Genomic DNA, 22510 nt, shown 5'->3' on the forward strand with positions numbered 1-22510 from the left:
ACGACCCCTCCCCACTCCCCCCCCGCTCCTGGCACGTGCTGGCATGGTGGGCCCAGTAGGCCCGTTTTTCTCTCTCCCCAGGTAAATGGGCCATTTCTGGCCTCTGGAGGGCCTCCGGGGTGGGGAGATGGTTTTCGCCCTCCCCAGGCTCCTAGAAAGGCTCTGGAGGCTGGGGGGAGAAAAAAATGGGCCTTCCCCACCACCACCCCTAGGCCCTCGGAAGGCAGGAAACAGCGTGTTTCCCTACTTCCAGTGGGCCCAGAAGGCCTGAAAATCAGCTGGCTGGTGCGCACATATACGCTGGAGCTGAGCTCGCGTGCCCACCTATATGGCTAGGCGTGCCACTTGTGGCACTCGTGCCATAGGTTTGCCATCACGGATCTAGGATGATTGGACTAAGTTAAATTATGGAATTTTATGAAAGGATGGCTGGGTTTGTTCTCCATTTTTAACTCCCATCCTTGGTTAATAAAAGGGCAATTAATACATACTTGAAATAAATTATAAAATGGCTGAATGTGATAACCTGTTTGTGTCTGAGTTTCCATAACATTAATAAAAAATTCTATGCTATTTTAGACTAGTGAATGTCAGTAATGACCTTTCTCAAATTGGTCAGTTTAGCCACCTCAGCAAGTTTTGTCAATTTCACCAACCTTCCATAAGTGGGTAATGTCAAATCTTTCCATATGTGTGCATATAATAGTCTTGCTGCAATAATCATAGATTGAGATAATTTTCCATGACTGTTTTCTAATTGCATCCACCAGCTTCATACTTGAAGTACATTCTAGATTTCTCTGGCATCATGTACCAACAATACATCATTTCATAAAAATTATCTTTAAGATCAAAATAGGAATTTCAACCCTTTTTTTTTTATTGCAAAAGTTTTACAATTACATTTTCACCCCTTTTTTCACCCCCCCACCTCCCTCCCCAAACTTCCCATCCTCCCTAACCCTCCCTAACCCTCCCCCCCCAGACTTCCCTATTATGTACTCATAACTAATAACACTGATATATATACCTGAACCCATCCCTCCCCCTATATAATTTTCCCTCTTTATCTCTTTACATTAAGATATTTCTAATACATTGTTTTCAAATAAAAGCTATTTGGTACTTTCTAGTTTGGTATTTGTTCTGAACATATTCTATCCACCTTTTCCATTCCCATTCATAAGTCTCTTGTGAACAATCTTTTAAATATGCTGAAATCTTCGCCATCTCTGCAAAACTGGCCATCTTCAAAGTCCATTCCTCGATAGTAGGCAAAGCTTCATTCTTCCAATATTTACCTATCAACAATCTTGCTGCTGTTATCATATACAATATTAATTTTATTTCACCCCGTGTGAAACCCTTAACTATACCCAATAAAAACAATTGTGGAGAAAATTGAATTTTTTTCTTCAAAACATTCTGCATGACCCACCATATTTTTATCCAAAAAGCCTTAACTTTCCTACAGGTCCACCAAACATGATAATACGTAGCATCCAAACATTCGCATCTCCAACATTTTGGCTGAACATTAGGGTACATACATGACAACTTTTTAGGATCTAAATGCCATCTATAAAACATTTTATAAAAATTTTCCCTCAAATTCTGCGACTGTGTAAATTTAACATTCTGAACCCAAATTTTTTCCCATGTTTCCAACATCACTGGTTCTTCAAAATTTTGTGCCCACTTAATCATGCAATCTTTAACTAATTCCGTTTCTGAATCCCTTTCTAGCAAAACATTATAAAGCCTTTTAATATGCATTGGACCTTTCTCTCTTATATGTCTAACCAATTCTTCCTCATGCAACATAATACCAGTTTTTTGGTCCTCTTTCCATCTCAATTGTAATTGATTATATTGTAACCAGGTTAAATTAATCCCTTCGTCCAACAGTGTCTGCAATGTCTTCAGCTGCCATCTGCCCGCATCTGTAAAAAGAACCTCTTTGTATAAAAACCCCCCGAGTGACATTATATTTGTATTCCACAAGGTATGACCAAGATCCAGCCATAGCGGTATTTTATAATCCCATTTGAGTCGGTGCTTCTTCCAAACTCTCATCAAAGAGTCTCTAAGTATATGACTTTTAAATACTTTATCAACTTTGTCATCATAAAATAGGTAAGCATGCCATCCAAATTCAAGATCAAAACTTTCTGCATTCAATATTCCAGCCTTTTTACTTCCAAACCAATCACTTGTTAAAGTTAAAGCTGCTGCATCATAATATAACTGTAGGTTTGGAAGTTTAAGGCCTCCTCTTTCTGGAACATCTTGCATAATTTTCAATTTCACTCTCGGCTTTTTCTCGTTCCAGACAAACTTATTAAGTCCAGTTTGCCAAACTTTCAGTTGTTTATCACTTTTAAGCACCGGAATCATTTGAAACAAAAACAGAAATCTTGGCAAAATGTTCATCTTAACTGCTGCTATTCTTCCAAGTAAAGACAGTTGCAGCTTTTTCCAAGTCTCCATGTCTTTCTGAACCTCTCGCCACAACACCTCATAGTTATTTTGAAACAATTTCATGTTTGATTCTGCAACCTGAACTCCAAGATATTTTACCTTAGGTACAATTTCAAAACCTGCCCTCCTTTCAAACTCATGTTTACGATCTTGTGTCATATTTTTGACTATCATTTTAGTCTTTTTTGAGTTCACTCTAAAACCTGAAACTCTACCATAGTCTTGTATAATGTCGTTCATCAGGATTGTTGATTCCATTGGTTGTGATAGGGTAACCACCAGATCATCTGCAAATGCCTTTATTCTATAATCCTCTTGCCTTATCATTATGCCTTTCAAATTTTTGAGTCCCGTATTGTATTTAGCAAGACTTCCAATGTTAAAATAAATAAAAGTGGGGACAACGGACATCCCTGTCTTGTTCCTTTTTCAATTTTAAACTCTGTCGTCAAACTTCCATTAATAATAATCTGTGCTTTTTGCTCTTGATAAATTGCTGAGATCGCCTGTATAAATTGGTCCCCAAAGCCCATCTTTTTTAAAGTCTTTAGTAGAAAATTCCAATCCACTCTATCAAAGGCCTTCTCCGCATCCAAAAAGACCAGCACTGCAGAAATCTGTTTATTCTTGTCAAGATATTCCAATAAGTCTATTACTTGCCTTACATTGTCCTTCATATATCTGCCCTCAATAAATCCCGCTTGGTCCGCATGAATCACCTTTTGGATTACTGGCATCAACCTGTTGGCTAATACCTTCGCATAAATTTTATAGTCTGTGTTCAAAAGAGATATTGGTCTGTAGTTCTCTGGTTTTTTAGGACCAACTTGTTCTTTTGGTATCAAAGATATATAAGCAGTTGTCCAAGATGGGGGTATTTTGCCCCCTTGTTGAATATTGCAAAATAAATCTCTAAGTTGTCCCACCATTTCAGCTTGTAAAGTTTTATAATACACTGCGGTCAAGCCATCCGTGCCAGGAGCTTTGGCTGTTTTTAGCTGTTTAATTGCTGCTGTTATCTCTTCCTCTGTTATAGGATAATTCATTCTTTCCTTTTGTTGATCAGTAATTTTTGTAACTCTCTTATCCTTTAAATATTTTTCTATAAGTCCATTCTGCACCTCTTCTTTGGCATATAGTTTAGTATAATAATCCACAAAAGCTTCTTTAATTAGTTTTTGTTGAAAGATTTCTTTCCCTCCAATATCAATACTATCAATAGTCCGTATACTTTGTTTTTTCCTCAATGTGTAAGCCAACCATCTGCCCGGTTTGTTAGCGTTGCAAAATGTATTATGCTTCGCGTATTGTAAACTTGTTGCAACTTGTTCCGCCATAAGCATTTGAAATTGGTCTGTCAAAAGTTTTATAGCACTTCGTATTCTTTCATCTGTTGGGTTTTTAATAAGTAACTGTTCTTTATTCTTTATTTCCATTTCCAACTCAAATCTTTTCTTTTGTCGGAACAGTCTATGTTTAGAATTCATGTAGATGAGTACCCCTCTCATATAAGCTTTACTTGCATCCCAAACAATTTCAATTGGGGTACCTTTATTCAAATTTATTTCAAAAAATTCTTTCAAATGCTTTTTAAGTTCTATTGTATTTTTTTCATATCTAAACAAGTTCTCATTTAATCTCCAAGAACGTCTCTCAACCTTATCCATCTCAATTTCTATCCATACAGGGCTATGGTCAGTCAGAGTTCTTGGAAAAATCTTTGTTCTTTTTGTCTTAACAAGTAGATCATTTGACAACAGGATAAAATCAATCCTAGAAAAAGATCTATGTCTATCCGAAAAAAAAGTGTAGTCCAATTCATTTGGATTATGTATTCTCCAAACATCTTTTAATTCCATATCTTCTTTCATATCAAAAAAAGTCTGTGGTAGTCTAATTCTAGACTTTGCCAAGCTCTTTTTATCTAGTTTAGAATCAATTACTCCATTCCAGTCTCCCATAATTAAAATAGATCTATAGTCCCATTGCAATATTTTAGTATGTAACATCTTATAAAAATAATCCTGTTGTTGGTTGGGAGCATAAATTCCAATCAAAAGAATTTGACCATTTGCTGTGAGCAATTCAATTGCTACAAACCTACCATCTTGATCTGCTTCTATAACTTTCGCTGTTAATTTTTTATTTACATAAATAACCACACCATTCTTTTTCTGCGAAGTTGAAGATATATAATGTGCTCCTAGTTTTGAGTTTATCAAATATTTTTGATCTTGAGTTGTGATATGCGTTTCTTGTAAACATATTATATCATTATTAAATTGTTTCAAATATGTAAATAATTTCTTCCTTTTCTGTGCTGAATTCAACCCATTGACATTCCAAGATAGACACTTAAAGGTCATCAGCCTCTTTCTGGAGCACAGAGCAAAATATTTGAAGTTCATCCGAGAGCTTCGATCTCGCTCCTCCCATAGCTCCACTCTCTTGTACGGTACTCTTAACTGCCTTCTTGTCTTGTCTTTCCTGTTGTTGTTGTTGCTGTTGTTTAAGTAGCTTGGATTGGGCTCTAGTTATACGTTGATCTTTAACTTCTGTCAACTGAATCAAATCCAAAATTGGAGAAGAATCCAACAAGGGCTCACTCAGAAAACCTCTTTCTGCACCTTGCACGTTTTCTAATTCCTGCTTAGACTGTTCTTTCAATTGCCTCTCTTCACTCTCCTTAATCTCCAAAACTGTAGATGTACGTGGAGATGGTGTTCTTTCCTTAAGAATAGTACTGTGAAAGTGTTGTGCCTTCTCCACGGTATTCAACCGATATCCTTCTCCCTTATATCTAAAAATTATCCCAGCTGGTGCGTCCCACCGGAAGGGTATCTGTAAATTTTTCAATTCCTTAACAAGAAAACCAAATTCTTTTCTAGCTTTCAGCATTTTAGGAGGTAATTCTTTAAAAATTTCAAGTCGTGAGCCCCCCACTTGTACAGAAGTGTGAAAAGATTTTTGCAGGATAACATTTCTAATTTCTCTCTCAGTAAAGTATATGACCACATCTCTAGGCAATTGTCTTTGTCTGGCCACCCAAGAGTTCACTCTGTAAATTTTATCTATTTTATGAAATACCAAATCAGGATTAGCTTGTAAAATCTTAGCCAAGGCTTCAGAGCAAACCTGTCTCAAGTCCTGTCTCTCCTCCTCTCGAATTCCCCGAAGCCGTATGGCAAATTCCATCGCCCGGAATTGTATCATAACAATCTCATCTTCAATTCTCTGCATTTTATTGTCAACTTCATCAATTTTATAATCATTGTCTTTCATCTTAACATTAACTTCTGATTTGAATTCTTCAACTTTAAAATCAACTTTCCCAATAAATTCTGCCAGGCCAGACGCCACTTCTGATATTTTTTTGGTCACCTTATTTTGATTCTGTTTCACCATGTCTTTAACTTCATTAATTTCCTGCATAAATTCCTGATGTGATTTTTGAAGTTTATCATCTATCCCCTGTTGAGATTTTTGAAATTTGTCATCCAGAGTTTTAGAAATAAATTCTTTTAAATCTCCCACATCAAATTCTTTTTTCTGGGTTTGTAGCTGTTGAGCAGGGGGAAGTTGCGTTTGATGTTTGTGTGTGGGGGATCCCCCCCCTAATGCCTTCCCTTCCTGCTTCTTTGAAGCCATCCTGGCTCGTGATCTAGTTTTTCTAAAGAGGGAAGTTCCTTTTCCTTTCCCTCCTGCACAAAGACTTCTAAAAAAGTCCCCCAGATTTGATCAAACAAGGGTTAAAATAAAGCAAAGTCCAATATTGAAAAGGGAAAAAATTTCCCAGTTATTTCTCTTATAACAAGCAAGGCAGCTTAGTAGCAACTTGGAAACTTTGTAGCAAAACAAAGTAACTTCACCAATCCACACTCGCTGGCTCGTTAACTCTGAAGCTAGGCGCCATATTTTTTCAAAGCACTTTCACTTATTCGCATTTTCTCAGATTGAAAAGTCAACAAAGTGCTAATACTTGCGTTTCCAAATTTCAGGATTCAGGTAGTTTCACTGTTTATTAAAACTGGTTCTTTCGCTTTAAGTTTCCTGCAGCCGGCTTGTTCTGCAAAAGCAGAATCGTCCCACGTCGCCCGGAGTTCCAGCAGGTTGGGAGGGAGCCACGCCTGTTCTCTCCCCAGAAACTTCCCTGGGGGGTTACAGGGGCTCAACCTGTGCCCTGCGATCTCTCCTTCTTCAATCCTGTGGATTTAGAAGTTTTCGAGCCGCTTCTTCGTCTCGAAGCGGCTCTACAGGCGGCGGGGCTGGCGGAGCTTCAAAGAGCGCCGCCGTCGCCGAAGACAAGGAAACCGGAAGTCTCGGAATTTCAACCCTTTTGACCACATATTTTCCCATTGAGCCATCTGTATATTATAACCAAAATTCTTAGCCCACTTTGTCATACATGTTTAACCTGTTGTTCCATTTTAAATTTCAATAAAAGTTCATATATTTTAGTAATCACATGTTCCTAATCAGTATGAAATTGCATTTCAAATTCTGTCTTACTTTGCTTCATACCATAAGTCTTTTAATCCATTTTAAATCTTTCTAATAACTGTAAATGGAAAAACCATTGATAACTATATCCTGTCATTAGTTTCTATCTTGGCTTAATTTTATAGTTCCCTTTGGTGATTCTACAATGATTCTGGTGTGTTAACCGTTTGTCTTTGCCTTTTGTTTCTCTTCTGTGAAATGTATTTTTGAGCACAACCTGAATATACATCTATTCCATATTCTCAGTATGGCACTAAACCTAATAAAATGGTTTTTAAAATCTATTTAATAATACCCAATTATTTTACTTTTTTCTCAATCTTTTTAGATTGTTAATATCTTCATCTTCCAATTATTAATCTTAAAACTTACCAGCAAACCAAGTCATTTAATTTTCCTGTTAATGTCTCTAATGGATCCTCCAAACACTATAGCCAGGTCATTGACAAACACCCTTACAAGTTTGTTTTTAATTTTTTATTTCCACTATTCTCTCATCTTATGACTCTGTTCTGTTATCTGGATAACTAAAATGAACAAGAGTGGAGACAGCAAATATTTTTGTCTTCTTTTTTGAATCTCACAAAGTTTTTTTTTGTTTGTTAATTCTCCATTAACAATTATTTGGGCTTTTTATGGGGTAAAAATCAATCTTATGTATTTAATAAAATTATCTCCAAAATTCATACCTTCCAGAACTCTAAAGAAGAAAATTCAGTTAAAACTATCAAAGATGTTAGTTGCATCTAAGAAAATCAGTGCAGTTTACTTTTCATTATGTTGATCCAAATATCCAATACATCCAATATTCAATATATTTCTAATATTATCTTGTAATTTTCCTTTAGATAAAAACTCACATTGATCTTCATGAATAAAGTCCTATAAAATTATTTTCAACCATTCATCCAAAATCATTTTAAACAACTTATAGTCATGATTCAAGAAAGATACTGGTTGATAATTTCTTGTTAAAGTCAGGTCCTGGGATTCTTTACATATGAACACTGTATTTGCTTCTTTCCAAGTGTCAGGAATCTTTCTATTCTGTAAAATAAATATCCATTGTTTGTTGTTAAGGTTGTAAAATTTATTCCTCAAAACATAATATGTTGGCAGACCATCTGGGCCAGATGCCTTTGTGATTTTAGTCTTTTTAATAATTTTACAAACTTCTCTTATTCTTACAGGTACATTCAAAATTACTGATTCTTTGGTAAATTCTATTTATATAATCATAGAATAATAGTGGTGAAACACTTCCTGGGTATTTGCATTATCTGTTTTTACAATGTTTCCTTCTGGTAACATTAGTATCACTTTCTTTTGTTTTTCTTTGTGCAGCTCATATGCCAACCATTTTCCTGGTTTATTTGTAAACTCAAAATTTCATTGTTTTGCATAATTCATCTTTATTTCCGTCTCACTGTTAACATAAATAATTGCTTCTGTAGAAAGGAAGTAATTGTCCTATCTGAGGACTATTTAAACTTTTCACTTTTTATGGAACCCCAAATCACTTGCATACTATCAGCACGAATCCTTTGTTGATGTAACACAAAATCAGATCAGCAATTTCCTCCTAACAAAATTTAAATGATATTCAACCATAGTTTTTATAAAGTTAATTTTTATTTTTATCCCACCTTTACTGTGTTTATAAATAATTCAAGGTAGTGAGCATAAGCTAATACTCCTTCCTTTTTATATTTTTCCAACAACAACAATCCTGTGAAGTGGGTTGGGCTGAGAGAGAGTTATTGGCCCAAAGTCACCTAGCTGATTTTCATGCCTAAGGCGGAACTAGAATTCACAGTTTCCTGGTTTCCAGCCTGGGTTATATTATACATTATACATTATACATTATAATTATACATTATAATCACAGAAACATTTCCAAAGTATTAACTCATGGGTCAGCTATATTTGTCCAGAAGGGTTTATTTATTTTACAGCAATGAGAAGAGATTAAGTATTAGAAAAAGAACTGAGCCAGAACCTATTTTTTTGTCATTTGACTTAGTAAACAAATCTTGCTTTCAGTCTGTAAAAAATTGGTTTATTTGTCAAGCATTAAGAGATTCATCTTTTAGGAAGTTAGTAGCAAATAGTTAGATAGGGGTATGTGTAAATGTATGTGTTTCCTTAAAAGTAAACAACTAGCTCCAGAAAACTACATTGTAAAGCATTACTTCAAAGAAACAATATATAACTGGGTCACTAAGTCACTGTTTTAAATTATGCAAATATTGTATCCAGTACTCTAAATAATGTTACTTGAAGACAGAAAAGAAAAATAACAAAGAGTTGTTTGGCAAATGGACACAGAAGTTTTTTCTTTTCCCCTTGATTAGCTGAACAGTGTGGCTACAATCCCAATTGTACACATTTGGGAATAATTCACTCAAAATTAAAGATATATACAAAAGATTTAGGAATAGATCTCATGCTTTTAATTTTGAATTATGGGATTTTGCTTGCTTAAAAGAGACTAAATAATTTTCTAAAGATAAAATTTAAGAAGTCTTTGAAGTAAATACTGTTGTAAGTCCTAAGGCATTAAATGACATTTTGGATTCCAGGAACCAGTTCTTTTATTATCAATAGAATTATGCACAGGATATGTTGCCATCTAATTAAATTACTGTGAGTAGGAAACTAAAAATGTTTTGAACGTAGATTAATAGAATATGTTTTAAAAAGCAAATTTTGGGATACTTTGAGGAAATTATATTTTATTACACAGATACTCTGAATGAACTCATCCAGATAAATGGAGGAATTGTTTTCTTGCCCCACCTAGTGACTAAAATGATCACAGAAATTTAAGAGACTGTTTTTCAGTACTTGTTAATTGTGTTTTCCAGTGCTGGAAATTAAGAGAAATAAAATTATTGATTGTTTAAATTCTTTGAAACGGTTTATTTCCATGATCTACTCGTAACAACTGCATATATTTACTTAAACGAATCCTTCTGAAGCTGGACAACAAAGTAAAAATTGATTAAATAACTGAAGCTCAGAATAGCTATAACTCTTAAATGAAAACAGGAATGTTGTTCCTCTAATTTGGATATTCAACTGTTCACACATGCATGCTTAGAAGCTGCTTTTACTTAGAAAGATATGGGGTTTTTTGGTTGATTTACACATGCTTGAATATAATAGGAAGTTGGTCCTTGAAATAATCCATTCTTGAGAGCTCATGGAGGCAAAATAAAATGTGAGTTATATTAAACATGTGAAGAATTAGGACCACCCACCATTACTTCCTGGAATGTACAAAAAACTACAAGCCTTTATTAAGTGGACACAGTCCCTCCCCTCCTAATTAGTGCCATCATCATTTCTGTTATTCATTCACTACCATTAAAAGGGTTCCTTATATTACTATTCTTATTATTCATAATAATAATATCCCTTATTATTTCTCACACATCTTTTTGTATATTGCAAGAATGATTTCTGTTAATAAATTAATGTTTTTGTCAAGTATGTTAAAATAGTTAAAACATGTTTTTAATTAATGAAGGAATATAGAGTCTGTGAAAAGAAATCCATCCTGTACATCTGTATTTGATGTATATATTCTGCAATCTCTTTTTTTTCTCTCCTTAGAGTATAATTGGTGTGGTGATTGGGAAAACAGATGCCAAAGGCTTTCCGGACAGAAAAAGTAAAGTGGTTTTTAAGTATCTTATTCTCAGTTTCCCAGGCTCTATCTTTCTGTCAGTGTTTTGACTAATTAAAAAAATATCTGGTGCAATCTTTTCTGTACAAACTATGTTGAAATGACAATACCTATTTCACAGGTACACTTTGCACAAGTTATATAAGATCATGAGAAGTGATAGTACCACTCTATAGCAATAGCACTTAGACTTATATACCGCTTCACAGCGCTTTACAACCCACTCTAAGCAGTTTACAGAGTCAGCCTAATGCCCCTAACAATCTGGGTCCTCATTTTATCAACCTCAGAAGGATGAAAGTCTGAGTTAACCCTGAGTTGCTCAGGATCAAATTGCTGGCAATCAGCAGAATTAGCCTGCAATACTGCATTCTAACAGGAAGGAAGGAAGAAAGGAAGGAAGGAAGGAGGGAGGGAGGGAGGGAAGGAAGGAAGGAAGGAAGGAAGGAAGGAAGGAAGGAAGGAAGGAAGGAAGGAAGGAAGGGCACTTAGACTTATATCTAAGTGATTTATAGTGATTTATAGCCCTCTCTAAGCAGTTTACAGAGTCAGCGTATTGCCCCTAACAATCTGGGTACTCATTTTACCGATCTTGGAAGGATGGGAGGCTGAGTCAATCTTGAGCTGGTCAAGATCGAACTGCCAAACTGCTGGCAGCTGGCAATCAGCAGGAGTAGCCTGAAGCAGTAGTGGGTTTCAATTTTCTTCACTACCGGTTCGCTATTGGGAGCATGCAGGTGCGCACAGCGCTTTGCAAGCGCGTGGCGCTTCTGCACATGCGCAGAGCATTTTTCATGACGTCCGGGCAGGTGGGTGGAGACTCCCACCGCCGCTGCTACTGGTTCTCCCGAACCGGGACGAACCAATAGCAACCCACCACTGGCCGGAAGTACTGCATTCTAACCACTGCGCCACCACGGCTCCTCCTATATTATACTAGTGAGGCCACACTTGGAATACTGTGTCAAATTCTGGTCACCAAGATACAAAATAAGATGCTGAGGAAGAATTCAGAGAAGAGCAACAAAGATAATAAGGAGTGTAAAGGCTAAACTATATGATGAAATGTGAAAGGAGTTAGGTGTAGCCCAGAGGTGGGTTTCAGCAGGTTCTGACAGGTTCTGGAGAACCGGTAGTGGAAATTTTGAGTAGTTTGGAGAACCGGTAGTAAAAATTCTGACTGGCCCTGCCCCCATCTATTCTCTACCTCCCAAGTCCCAGCTGATTGGTAGGAAATGGGGATTTTACAGTATCCTTCCCCTGCCACGCCCACCAAGCCACGCCCACCAAGCCATGCCACACCCACCAAGCCCCACCCACAGAACTGGTAGTAAAAAATTTTGAAACCCACCACTGGTGTAGCCTAACAAAGAAGGATTAGGGATAACATGATAGCTGTCTTCTGGTACATGAGGGGCTGCTACAGAAAGGTAGGGGTCAACTTATTCTCTGATGCACCTGAAGGTAGGACAAGAATCAATGGGTGGAAAACTGTCAGAAGGAGATCCAACCCAGAAATAATGATAAATTTCCTTGACGATGAGAACAATTAATCAGTGGAACGGCCTTCCTATCAGAGTTATGAGTGCTCCATTGCTGGAATGGACAATTTGTCTGAGATGGAATAATGTCTCTTGCCTTGGGGAAGGGGTTGGACTAGAAGGTCTCCAAGATCCCTTTCAACCGTATGGATTCTACTGTATTCAACTGGTGATAAGAAATTCAACTTACGGGAACAAGTTTCCCCCATAACTGTCATTTTTGTTGACGTGCCTCTCAATATTCTTAAGGATACATACCAGGGATGAAATCCAACAGGTTCTCACAGGTTCTGGAGAACCGGTAGCGGAAATTTTGAGCAGTTCAGAGAACTGGCAAATACCACCTCTGGCTGGCCCCAGAGTGGGATGGGAATGGGGATTTTGCAATATCCTTCCCCTAGAGTGGGGTGGGAATGGGGATTTTGCAATATCCTTTCCCTAGAGTGGGGTGGGAATGGAGATTTTGCAGTATCCTTCCCCTGCCACATCCACCAAGCCACGCCCACAGGACTGATAGTAAAAAACTTTGGATTTCACCACTGATACATACCTGTTCCTTAGTAATAATAATAGAGAAAGGCATTGGGCCTGTCCCTATTTTTGAAGCAATGAACATAAGGAAAACATTTTATTCATTAGGAGATTCAATACTAAAGTTCACACTAGTTTCTTTTCCTAAACTTTTTCTTCTCATTCCAGAGAAAGTTTAAAAATTATGGTGACCTCTAGTGGTATGAATGAGATTGCTCTGCAATATTTGCATTGTAATTCCTCATCCATCAACATTTATAGTACAGGTAGTCCTCAATTTATAACAGTTTGCTTAGTGACTGTTCAAAGTTAACAACGGTACTGAAAAAAGTGACTTATGACCATGTTTCACACTTATATACCATTGCAGCATTCCCATGGTCATGTGGTTTACATTCAAACGCTTGGCGATTGACTCATATTTATGATGGTTGCAGTGTCCCAGGGTCATGTGATTCTCTTTTGCAACCTTCTGACAAGCAAATTCAATAGGAAAACCAGATTCCCTTGACATGTGTGTTACTAATGTAACAGTGGCAGTGATTCACTTAACCAATGTGGCAAGAAAAGTCGTAAAATAGAGCAAAGCTCACTGAACAAATTTCTCATTTGGCAACATAAATGTTGGGCTCAATTGTGGTCGTATGTTGAGGACTACCTATGTAGCATTTCTTCTTTGCTGCTGCTGCTTGTATCTTAATTTCCCTGTTTCCTGATATACTATGTATTTATATATAACGGAATGGGCCTCTGAAACTGAAGTGCTGACAGTTCACACAAACAACCAGTGTCTGCTACAGATGTCAGGCCCCAGACCTCAGTTTGATTCAAAACCATTATTCATAGCATGGTTTAAGTTTTGTAATAGCAGACAAAATATCATCTATATATTATATTATGTATCTCACACCAAATTCAAATTTTAAATAGCGTTCCTAAATATACCCCTCTCTGCAGATATTGGATCAGAACGATATACTTTTTGTTTTACCATTCGTGATTCCCCATCATGGTTCATAAATGTGAATTCCTGGGGAAGAGAGGACTATATTAAATCACTTTCAGAAACCTTTAGACTTGGTGATTGTGGTAAGCTGGAATTTATTCTGAACATATTTCAATATGTTTTTCTCTTTCTTAAATCAGTATAATGTGGCGGTGATCTTAGGGTGTTTTTCTTCAAGGAATTACAGACCTATTTAACTGGAACCAATTTTTTTTCAGTTAGACTAATTGAAAGAAGTTATATTCACATATTCTTGTTAGTGAAGATGTCATGAAGACATAAAAAATTAGAACGTAATTTCCCATATTCCTTCTTAGATCGTTGTACTATGTTTTTACTCTTCTAAAATGTTTCATAAGTATAAAAGTAATTGGAGTTATCCCCTACAGTGAATGTGGGAATAGTCTAGTTAATTCCCATTGACACAATGGGAATTATTTTTGAATAAAATACATACATGGTATTTATTATATGTTGCACAGCCTTTCTTTCATTTAATTATTTTCACTAGAATAAATGAATCTTTAAAACATCCCCAGTGCTTCTCAATAAAATTTTATCATGCGAGCCTGGAGACTTAAAATATAATTTAATATTACTATTTTTTATTATTTCTGGTAATTATTTTATGTATATATTAAGATCACTGCCAGCTCTTCCTAATTTTCTATACGGTCAAATAAAAGCTATTCCACACCTAGTTTACCTTCACTGGTCACAAAAACCTAAGCCAGGCTAGATCTAGTTAATACTTGAATTCTACAACAGAATCCCAGAGCTATAGGCTAGACTGAAATAAATTTTTTTAAAAAGAAAATGACAAATGGCACCAATGGCACAAATGGCAAATCACATCCTTGTTGTGGCTAAGAAAACTGCATGGATGTAACCACCAGGAGTTAAGCCTGGTTCCACAGCATCTTTATTATTTTTCTCTCTCTTTCACTTGAACAATTAAACCAGGAGAGATAAACTTAATCCAGAAAAAAACAGCCAGTTTCTCAAGAGTAGGCAGATATTTGAGGATGGGATTGTTCGAAGATCTCTCTCCTTACCAAATTTTATTTGCGTTGGAATTACTAGAAGGGGAAATTAAGAATTATTACCCCAACCTGAATCATTTTAGTTGTTCAAGGATCAGCCAGAAATAACCTTTATTAATATTACTGCCCTAATACTGATAATAAAAATATTTTTTTCAATACTGTTGATAGCTGATATGAGCCTAAGAAAAGCCTGGGTAGGGCTGCCCCATATTGCAGAGGCTCCATATTGGGTGAAGAGTAGATAAAAGTCACAGATCACCCATTCCTGATTTAAATGGTACAATCTGTGCAAGGTTACTGGTGGACAGAAATTAGTAAAGTAAATTAAATTTTAAGTATTTCTAAAAAGCATATACAATTAAAAAGCCTATACTTTAATCATGCTGCTTTTTACCTTGTACATTATTTTGTATTCCAAAGTAAAAAGATACTATGCAGCATGTATCTGCATATCATTAAAGGTACAGCATCTTTCCAGGATAAGCCAGCTGCCTTTTGCATGTGCAGTGTAATCTTGGAAAAAGATATGTTTGATGTAAGACGTTGGGGTGTTGCAGGCAGGAGATACGTATGCCAGATGTTATGAAGTGTTGTACAGCTTACTTCTTTTATTTTCTTTTACTAACCATTTTGTTTGGATTGAAAATAATTCAAATAATTCACTCTGTAGATTCTGCTTATATGACAAATCCTAGGACTGGTTTGTAGGTATATCGGCCCACTTGTAAACTGTCGTTTGAATTTTTTAAATCACAGTCATAATTGAAAATCCTCTAGTACAGACAAAAGAGGTAGAAAAAGAAGAAAAGTTCAACCCTACTACAACAAGGTAAATGAAAAAAATAGAATTCATGTGGTTGGAATAGATAGATTATTGTGATCAGAAGATGCAGAGGATTATGACTGCACAGTTAGAATAGAATAGAATAGAATAGAATAGAATAGAATAGAATAGAATAGAATAGAATAGAATAGAATAGAATAGAATTCTTTATTAGCCAAGTGTGATTGGACACACAAGGAATTTGTCTTGGTGCATATGCTCTCAGTGTACATAAAATAAAAGATACGTTTATCAAGAATTATACAGGTAGTCCTCGACTTACAACAGTTCATTTAGTGACCATTCAAAGTTACAACGGCCCTGGAAAAAAGTGACTTATGACCGTTTTTCACAGTTATGTCCGTTGCAGCATTTCCTATGGTCCCATGATCAAAATTCAGAAGATTGGCAACTGGTTCATCTTTATGACAGTTGCAGTCTCCCGGGGGCATTTGATCAGCTTCTGCAACTTTCTGACAAGCAAAGCCAATGGGGAAGCAAAATTCGCTTAACAACCGTGTGACTAACTTAACAAATGCAATGCTTTACTTAATAAATGTGGCAAGAAAAGTCGCAAAATGGGGCAAAACCCACTTAACAAATATTTCACCTAGCAACATAAATTTTGGGCTCAATTGTGGTCATTACTCGAAGATTACCTGTATACAAGCTAGGGAAAATATTCTAGATGAATATTTATTTATTTATTTTTATTTTTTATTTTATTTTTCAATTTATATACCGCCCTTCTCCCTGAGGACTCAGGGCGGTGCACAGCCAAAATTAAAAACATGAAATACAAATATTAAAAACAATTAAAATCTATATAAATTTGGCCCAAAATTTAAAAAACCACAAACCAATTAAACCTTTAAAAATTTTTAAAAATTTCTTCCTAAGCCAGCCCGGCTTGTTGGAAAAAGTGGGTTTTAAGGGCACGGCGGAAGGCACTGAGGTCTTGGATTCTCCAATATTGCACATATCATAACAGGCACACTGTACAGTATAATTATTTTGGCTTCTGGTTTATTGGATTAATGTAATTAATATCCAAATCAATGTACAGAGATTTTTTTTTCTTTATTGTGGTAACAAAATGTTGTAGAAGCATTTTTCCTGCAAAGCACTGCGAGCAAAACTTGCCATTCATAAGACAAAATCTTGAATAGTGCACTTACCTATATTCATCTTTTATCTCTATCCAAAAATAGTAAAGTAATAGTAATTTTCCATATCCAGAAAATAGACATAAAATATAGCCAAAGCAGAAGCAGGCCAACCTATTCTCCAAAGCACTTGAGGGCAGGACACACAATAATGGGTGGAGGACCATTAAAGAGACATCCAACCTAGAATTAAGGAGAATTTTTCTGACACTGAGAACAATTAATCACTGGAACGGCTTGACTTCAGAAGTTGTGGGTGCTCCATCACTGGAGGTTTTCAAGATGAGATAGGGCAATCATTTGTCCAAAATGATGTAGCGTCTCCTACTTGAGTGTTGGACTAGAAGACCTCGCTCCTCCCTTCCAACTGTTATTCTTTGTTTTATGTCCTTTACATGTTGTGAATTCATGGCCATATTTATGCAGTACCTCAGTAAATTACCTTGATGTTAATAAATGTTTAAAAAAAATATCCTAATTATCATCTACAATAGGATTGGAAGAATTGTTTTGTTTTGTTTTGCTTTGTTCTAAGGCAATCAGTAGCTATTAATTTTTTCATCGTTCCCACCACCCATCTCCTTCCACTTATGGCTGTATGACTGTAACTTCGTTGCTTGTATCCTTACGATTTATATTGATATTGTTTCCTGATTGCTTATTTGTACCCTATGACTATCATTAAGTGTTGTACCTTATGATTCTTGATGAATGTATCTTTTCTTTTATGTACACTGAGAGCGTACGCACCAAGACAAATTCCTTGTGTGTCCAATCACACTTGGCTAATAAAGAATTCTATTCTGTTCTATTCTATTCTATTCTATTCTATTCTATTCTATTCTATTCTATTCTATTCTATCCTATCCTATCCTATCCTATCCTATCCTATCCTATCCTATCCTATCCTATCCTATCCTATCCTATTCTATTCTAGCTTATGTTACCTTCTTCACAGTGAATGGCCTGGTAGGCAAATCAGGAAGTTGAATACAGTAGTTCAGTGGCTCTCAACCTGTGGCCTTCGGACCCTGGAAGGGGGCACGGTGTCATCACAGGAGGTCCACAAAGGCTTAAAGAAATGTTGGGATTTAAATCTTGAGTTAAGTTTTGGGAGACGGTGGCCAGGGTCCCTGCAGTAGTTCATTTCATTGGGTTTGTATCTAGGGTACAGAACTGCAGCCTAAAGAATCATCAGTTGGTAACTACAATGGGTACTTCTAAAAGATGCATTTCATAACATATATGGGCTGTAAAAATTCTGATGAGATTTTTGTTCATCATATATGATAGGCTTACCTTTGTTACATAGCTTAACTACAGTGTAAAGGACAATCTGCTCCCAATATTTTTTTAAAAAGTTTTGAATATGTCAAAATAAATTTAGAGATCAGAAAAAGTAATTGACAATTGCTATTTGTAATGGTTTAATCTGTCACTCATACAGTATTCAGATATAAAAAGTTTGATGCAACCAGAACAATGCATATGTATTTAAAAGTTGTAAAATATTATGTGCCCACTTGTCAGCAGTTACAAACTATTGCTTAGTGAGAATCATTCTGTGGTCAGAATCTACGAAGCAGACACCGGACTGCTGTCTCTGTTACATCTACCTGTAAAGAACCCTCAAGATTTTTACTCATTGGGGGATATTGTGGCCAATGGACAAAGCCTGGATGGGAAAATAATCAATGTTCTTGCTGCTGTTAAATCGGTAAATCATGCCAACTGTAACAAATCAAAGAGAGCTCACATTATAGCCTGAAAAATGTAATGGATTTCTGTATAGATAAGAATTTATTGGGTCATAGAAGAGCTGGGAGGAGGACCTAATGTGTTACTCAGCAGCCCCTTGGCTTAATTTAGCACTAAGAAAGGTTAATGAATAACATCAGTCAAATATTTTATAAACAATATTCTATAAAACCGTCATGGATTTAAGATGCAGCCTCAGTAAGGTACTAAAGGTTTATTTAAAATTTCTGCATAGGTTAATTAGTAATCATGAGGTTAAGTATTAATGCTAAATGCAGTATTCAAATTAAGTTGAATCTCACCCTTGTACCTTTATCCTCCTGTTCCTGCATAATCCATGTAAACTCTTCTGCACAAACCATACTGAAAAATACATAAGCTCAGGGGTGGGCTTCAAAAATTTTAGCAAGAGGTTCTCTGCCCGGTTGCTGGGTGGGCGTCACCACGGTGGGCGTGGCCTAGTTGGCCTCCTGCACCATGGCAGGGGGGGGATTTTTGCCCTCCCCAGGCTCCGGAGGCTTTCCTCGAGCCTCCGGGAGGGTGAAATGGCCTCCCCAGGCTCTGGAGGCTGAAAACGGGCCCATTTCCAGCCTTCCCGAACTTCCTGTAGGCCCGGAAGTCTTCCATCAGTTGTTGGATGTTCATCTATGATAGTATCAAACCAGCGAGTTAACCATTAATACTTCTTTGTAATAAGAATTACTATTTAGTAATAAGAATTGCTAACAAATTCTATAGGAATTCTTATTGTTTTATAAGTGACAAAGTGAAATGAGAACACTTCACTTCCTATAGCAATATTCCACAATTTGATAATATCCCACAATTTGTTAAGTTGTTCTCAGAAGGTTGTGACTTTCTGAGAAGAATAAACTCTACATTTATCCACCTACACACTGCAATTATAATCAGTGCTTCTATAACTTAATTTCTGCTGAAATGGGTTTAAGTTTGAATAGTGGTAACATGAACAGTTTTATTTAACAAAACAGATATAGATCTTATGATCAAGATCTTTTTCTTTTTTTTCCCTTTACAAAGGTTGGTGAACCAAAATATTTTGCTACTTCAGACAGGCGTAAAGGCCACAGGTGTGAAGTAAGGCTGTACGATGACAGCGAGTCTTCCTTTACAATGATATGGTAAGCACTGGTTGAAGCCATAATTCAGCTATATATGAAGGAATACAAAAATCTGAAGCAACAATGGGTATAAATGCATACTATAATCACTAACCAAACCCTGTTAGTTGTGTCACCTTTGTGAAATAGAGGATTCATTAAGGCATAGGTTTCTTAAGAGCTTTGAATATAGAATCACCTTTCATTTGTGTTAACCCATCAGGAAAAGTTCTGCATCCAGAACTCTCTAAAGAGAAGTTCCTGCATCTGTAGGCTTTTAAATGTGAAAAAAAGGGTTTTAATTCTATTGTTCACATATATGTATAAAAAGTAAGGAAACTTACCTCAATGGAAATATGCAAGAAATTTTAGCAAGACAAAGGGTGTTGTAGTCCTGGAAAAAAGAGATAACATTCAAAAATAGCTCAGGTTTATTTTGTTTTGTTTTGTTTTGTTTTGTTTTGTTTTGTTTTGTTTTGTTTTGTTTTGTTTTGTTTTTTTATGGGGGTTTGGGAAAGTAACCACAGAGTCAGGTAGTGCATTCCAGGCATTGACCACTCTGTTGCTGAAGTCATATTTTCTGCAATTGAGTTTGGAGCAGTTTACCTTGAGTTTGTATCTATTGTTTGCCCGTGTATTATTGCAGTTGAAGCTGAAGAAGTCATTGACAGGTAGGACGCTGTGGCAGATAATTTTGTGTACTCCGCTTAGGTCAGACCGAAGGCGGCGTAGTTCTAAGTTGTCTAAACCCAAAATTTCAAGCCTGGCAGCATAAGGGATTCTGTTGTGAGCAGAGGAGTGAAATAAAGGTTGATGCCTCCCTGATTCACTGGAGAATAAGAAGAAGTGTGGGAGACCCAGCACAGACTTGCAAGATTCTCTTACAGGCCATCTCAATAAAAGTAGCTCTAGTCTGCAATTAGTCAGTGGAACAGCTTGACTCCTGGAGTTGTGGGTGCTCCATTGTTGGAGATTTTTAAGAAAGGACAGGACAACCATTTGTACAGGATGGAATAAGGATTCCTGCTTTGCTCAGAGGGTTGAACTAGTAGACCTCCAAGTTTCCTTCCAGCCTTATGACTCTATTCTTATTTCTCCTCCTATTTCCTGGTTTGTTCTATCTACGGTACCAGGGCTTACAACAAGGTAGATAATTGAGATTAACATTTTAGGAAAATGTGAGCAAAAGATGCAGCCTGGAGAGACAAAGAACATGTGCATTCTATGCTATTTGCTATTAGCATGACCAATTACTTCAGTCTTCAAATGCATTTAGCTGACAGTTCACTAGCCTTACACTTTCTGGGTTTTTTGAGGTCTGTGGAGAACTTCAGATTCAATTCCAAAAAGGGGCTTCAGAACATATGGAGACATAAACGTATCACCTGCCTATCAGTGTTTTAAACAGATCCAGATATGTACTGTATTCATGTCTTCCATATGTTCAGAAACATCTTTTTAAAAGCATATCCAAAGTGCTGTACAGCCCTAATATTTTGAACCTCTTAAATCTAACCTGTCTGGCTGTGTCTTCCCATATGAAAACTTCTACCTATTGAGTAATAAGGGCATCTTCCCATACCAGATGCATGTGGGAAGATAAAAGAAAGGATCTTTCCATTTGCTCTGGAATTCATTTAATAGGATAGCTCCTAATAGTGCAATTTTTAGAAAGAGTGGTAGGAGAGAAACATCTTATCAAGTATTTAGTTTGTTTTTCTTTTCTTTTTTTTACTAGTTTTAAATATGTATATGCTTACATGCTTTTGATATTTGAATACTTCTCTAATAATATACACTCATAAAAATTTTAAATAAATAAGCATTTATTTATATTAACCTAATGCTATTATTTTCTCCAGCTGGGACAATGAATCTATCCAGTTTGCACAGAGCTGGGTACCCCAAGAAACAGGTATCATTTTTTTTTCATTTTTCACAAACATTACCAGATTTTATCTAAAGTATCTAAAGTTTGCCTGGGATAACAAAACACACTGTATTTTCTATTCTTAGTAATATTTGCATCTGATATAAGAATAAACTTTGACAAATTTAGAAACCGTATGATTGCAACTGTAATCTCAAAGACCATCATTACTATTAACCCTGGTAAGTAATTGTTCTTAAGTTCTGTTTAAAGTATCATAAATGCCTTATTCTAGTCCTTTTAATGAACAGAAGGTTGGGAATTTAAAGTCAATGGTTTGGATCTGAAATAAAACTCTCTATAAGTATAAATAACGTATCATAAAAAATTGTAGCTATGCATATACTATTCAAGGATTTGACCTCCAACTTTTTTTTTTTTTAAGAAAGCAAATTTAATAGAAATCTCCTGCTCAGCCTTATTTTTTCCTTATATGGCCATTTTATAAGTTTGAAGTTATAATGACTCTGTTCCCCAATCATGTATAGCCTCATTTATAAAACTTTCATCTAAAATTCTTATGATATATTGTGGCATTGCACTTATTTACTTGTATTAATATTATATTGAAAAATATTTTTTTCAAGATACAGCGGAAGCCAATATTTTATTCAAATTTATAAGACAAAGTCCAGAAATGTTAGACTTGGATGATGAAATGATAGATCAGTGGAGATCAGACTCCATAAATTGTGAGTGTTCTTTTAAATACCGATAGTCTGTTTTTAACATGATGATTGAGATCTTAGTTGTCAATTCTGTCTTTTAAAGAGTAGCCATGCCTTATAACTGACTGGAACTTTGCTTAAACAACTATTTTATCTATTTATGAAAAAAATAAATAAATCATGTTTTGCGAGGATAAGGCACACAAATTGGAGAAATAATAGTTTTAAAATGAAGAATAATACAGAGA

General features: G+C 35.9%; 1 protein-coding gene and 1 long non-coding RNA gene across 2 annotated transcripts in view; one reads left to right on the top strand and one right to left on the bottom strand.

The window, feature by feature from the left end:
- The window catches only part of MEIOB (meiosis specific with OB-fold), a 28833-nt gene that overhangs the window by 1709 nt on the left and 4614 nt on the right, over nt 1–22510 (top strand). Inside the window, exons 3-10 of the mRNA XM_060685295.2 lie at nt 10600–10657; nt 13702–13833; nt 15553–15625; nt 18316–18502; nt 19585–19685; nt 21527–21579; nt 21681–21776; nt 22182–22286. Coding sequence (XP_060541278.1) covers nt 10600–10657; nt 13702–13833; nt 15553–15625; nt 18316–18502; nt 19585–19685; nt 21527–21579; nt 21681–21776; nt 22182–22286 — 805 coding nt within the window. The remainder of the gene's footprint in view (nt 1–10599; nt 10658–13701; nt 13834–15552; nt 15626–18315; nt 18503–19584; nt 19686–21526; nt 21580–21680; nt 21777–22181; nt 22287–22510) is intronic.
- On the bottom strand, nt 18189–20139 carry LOC148112090 (uncharacterized). The gene is made up of 2 exons (XR_015729854.1): nt 20009–20139; nt 18189–19188 (listed from the first exon to the last, which is right to left on the bottom strand). It is a non-coding gene; the product is annotated as an uncharacterized LOC148112090 (long non-coding RNA).

The sequence above is a fragment of the Pantherophis guttatus genome, chromosome 14 (genome assembly GCF_059756535.1).
Source record: "Pantherophis guttatus breed Tessera chromosome 14, ASM5975653v1, whole genome shotgun sequence".
NCBI lineage: Eukaryota > Metazoa > Chordata > Lepidosauria > Squamata > Colubridae > Pantherophis > Pantherophis guttatus.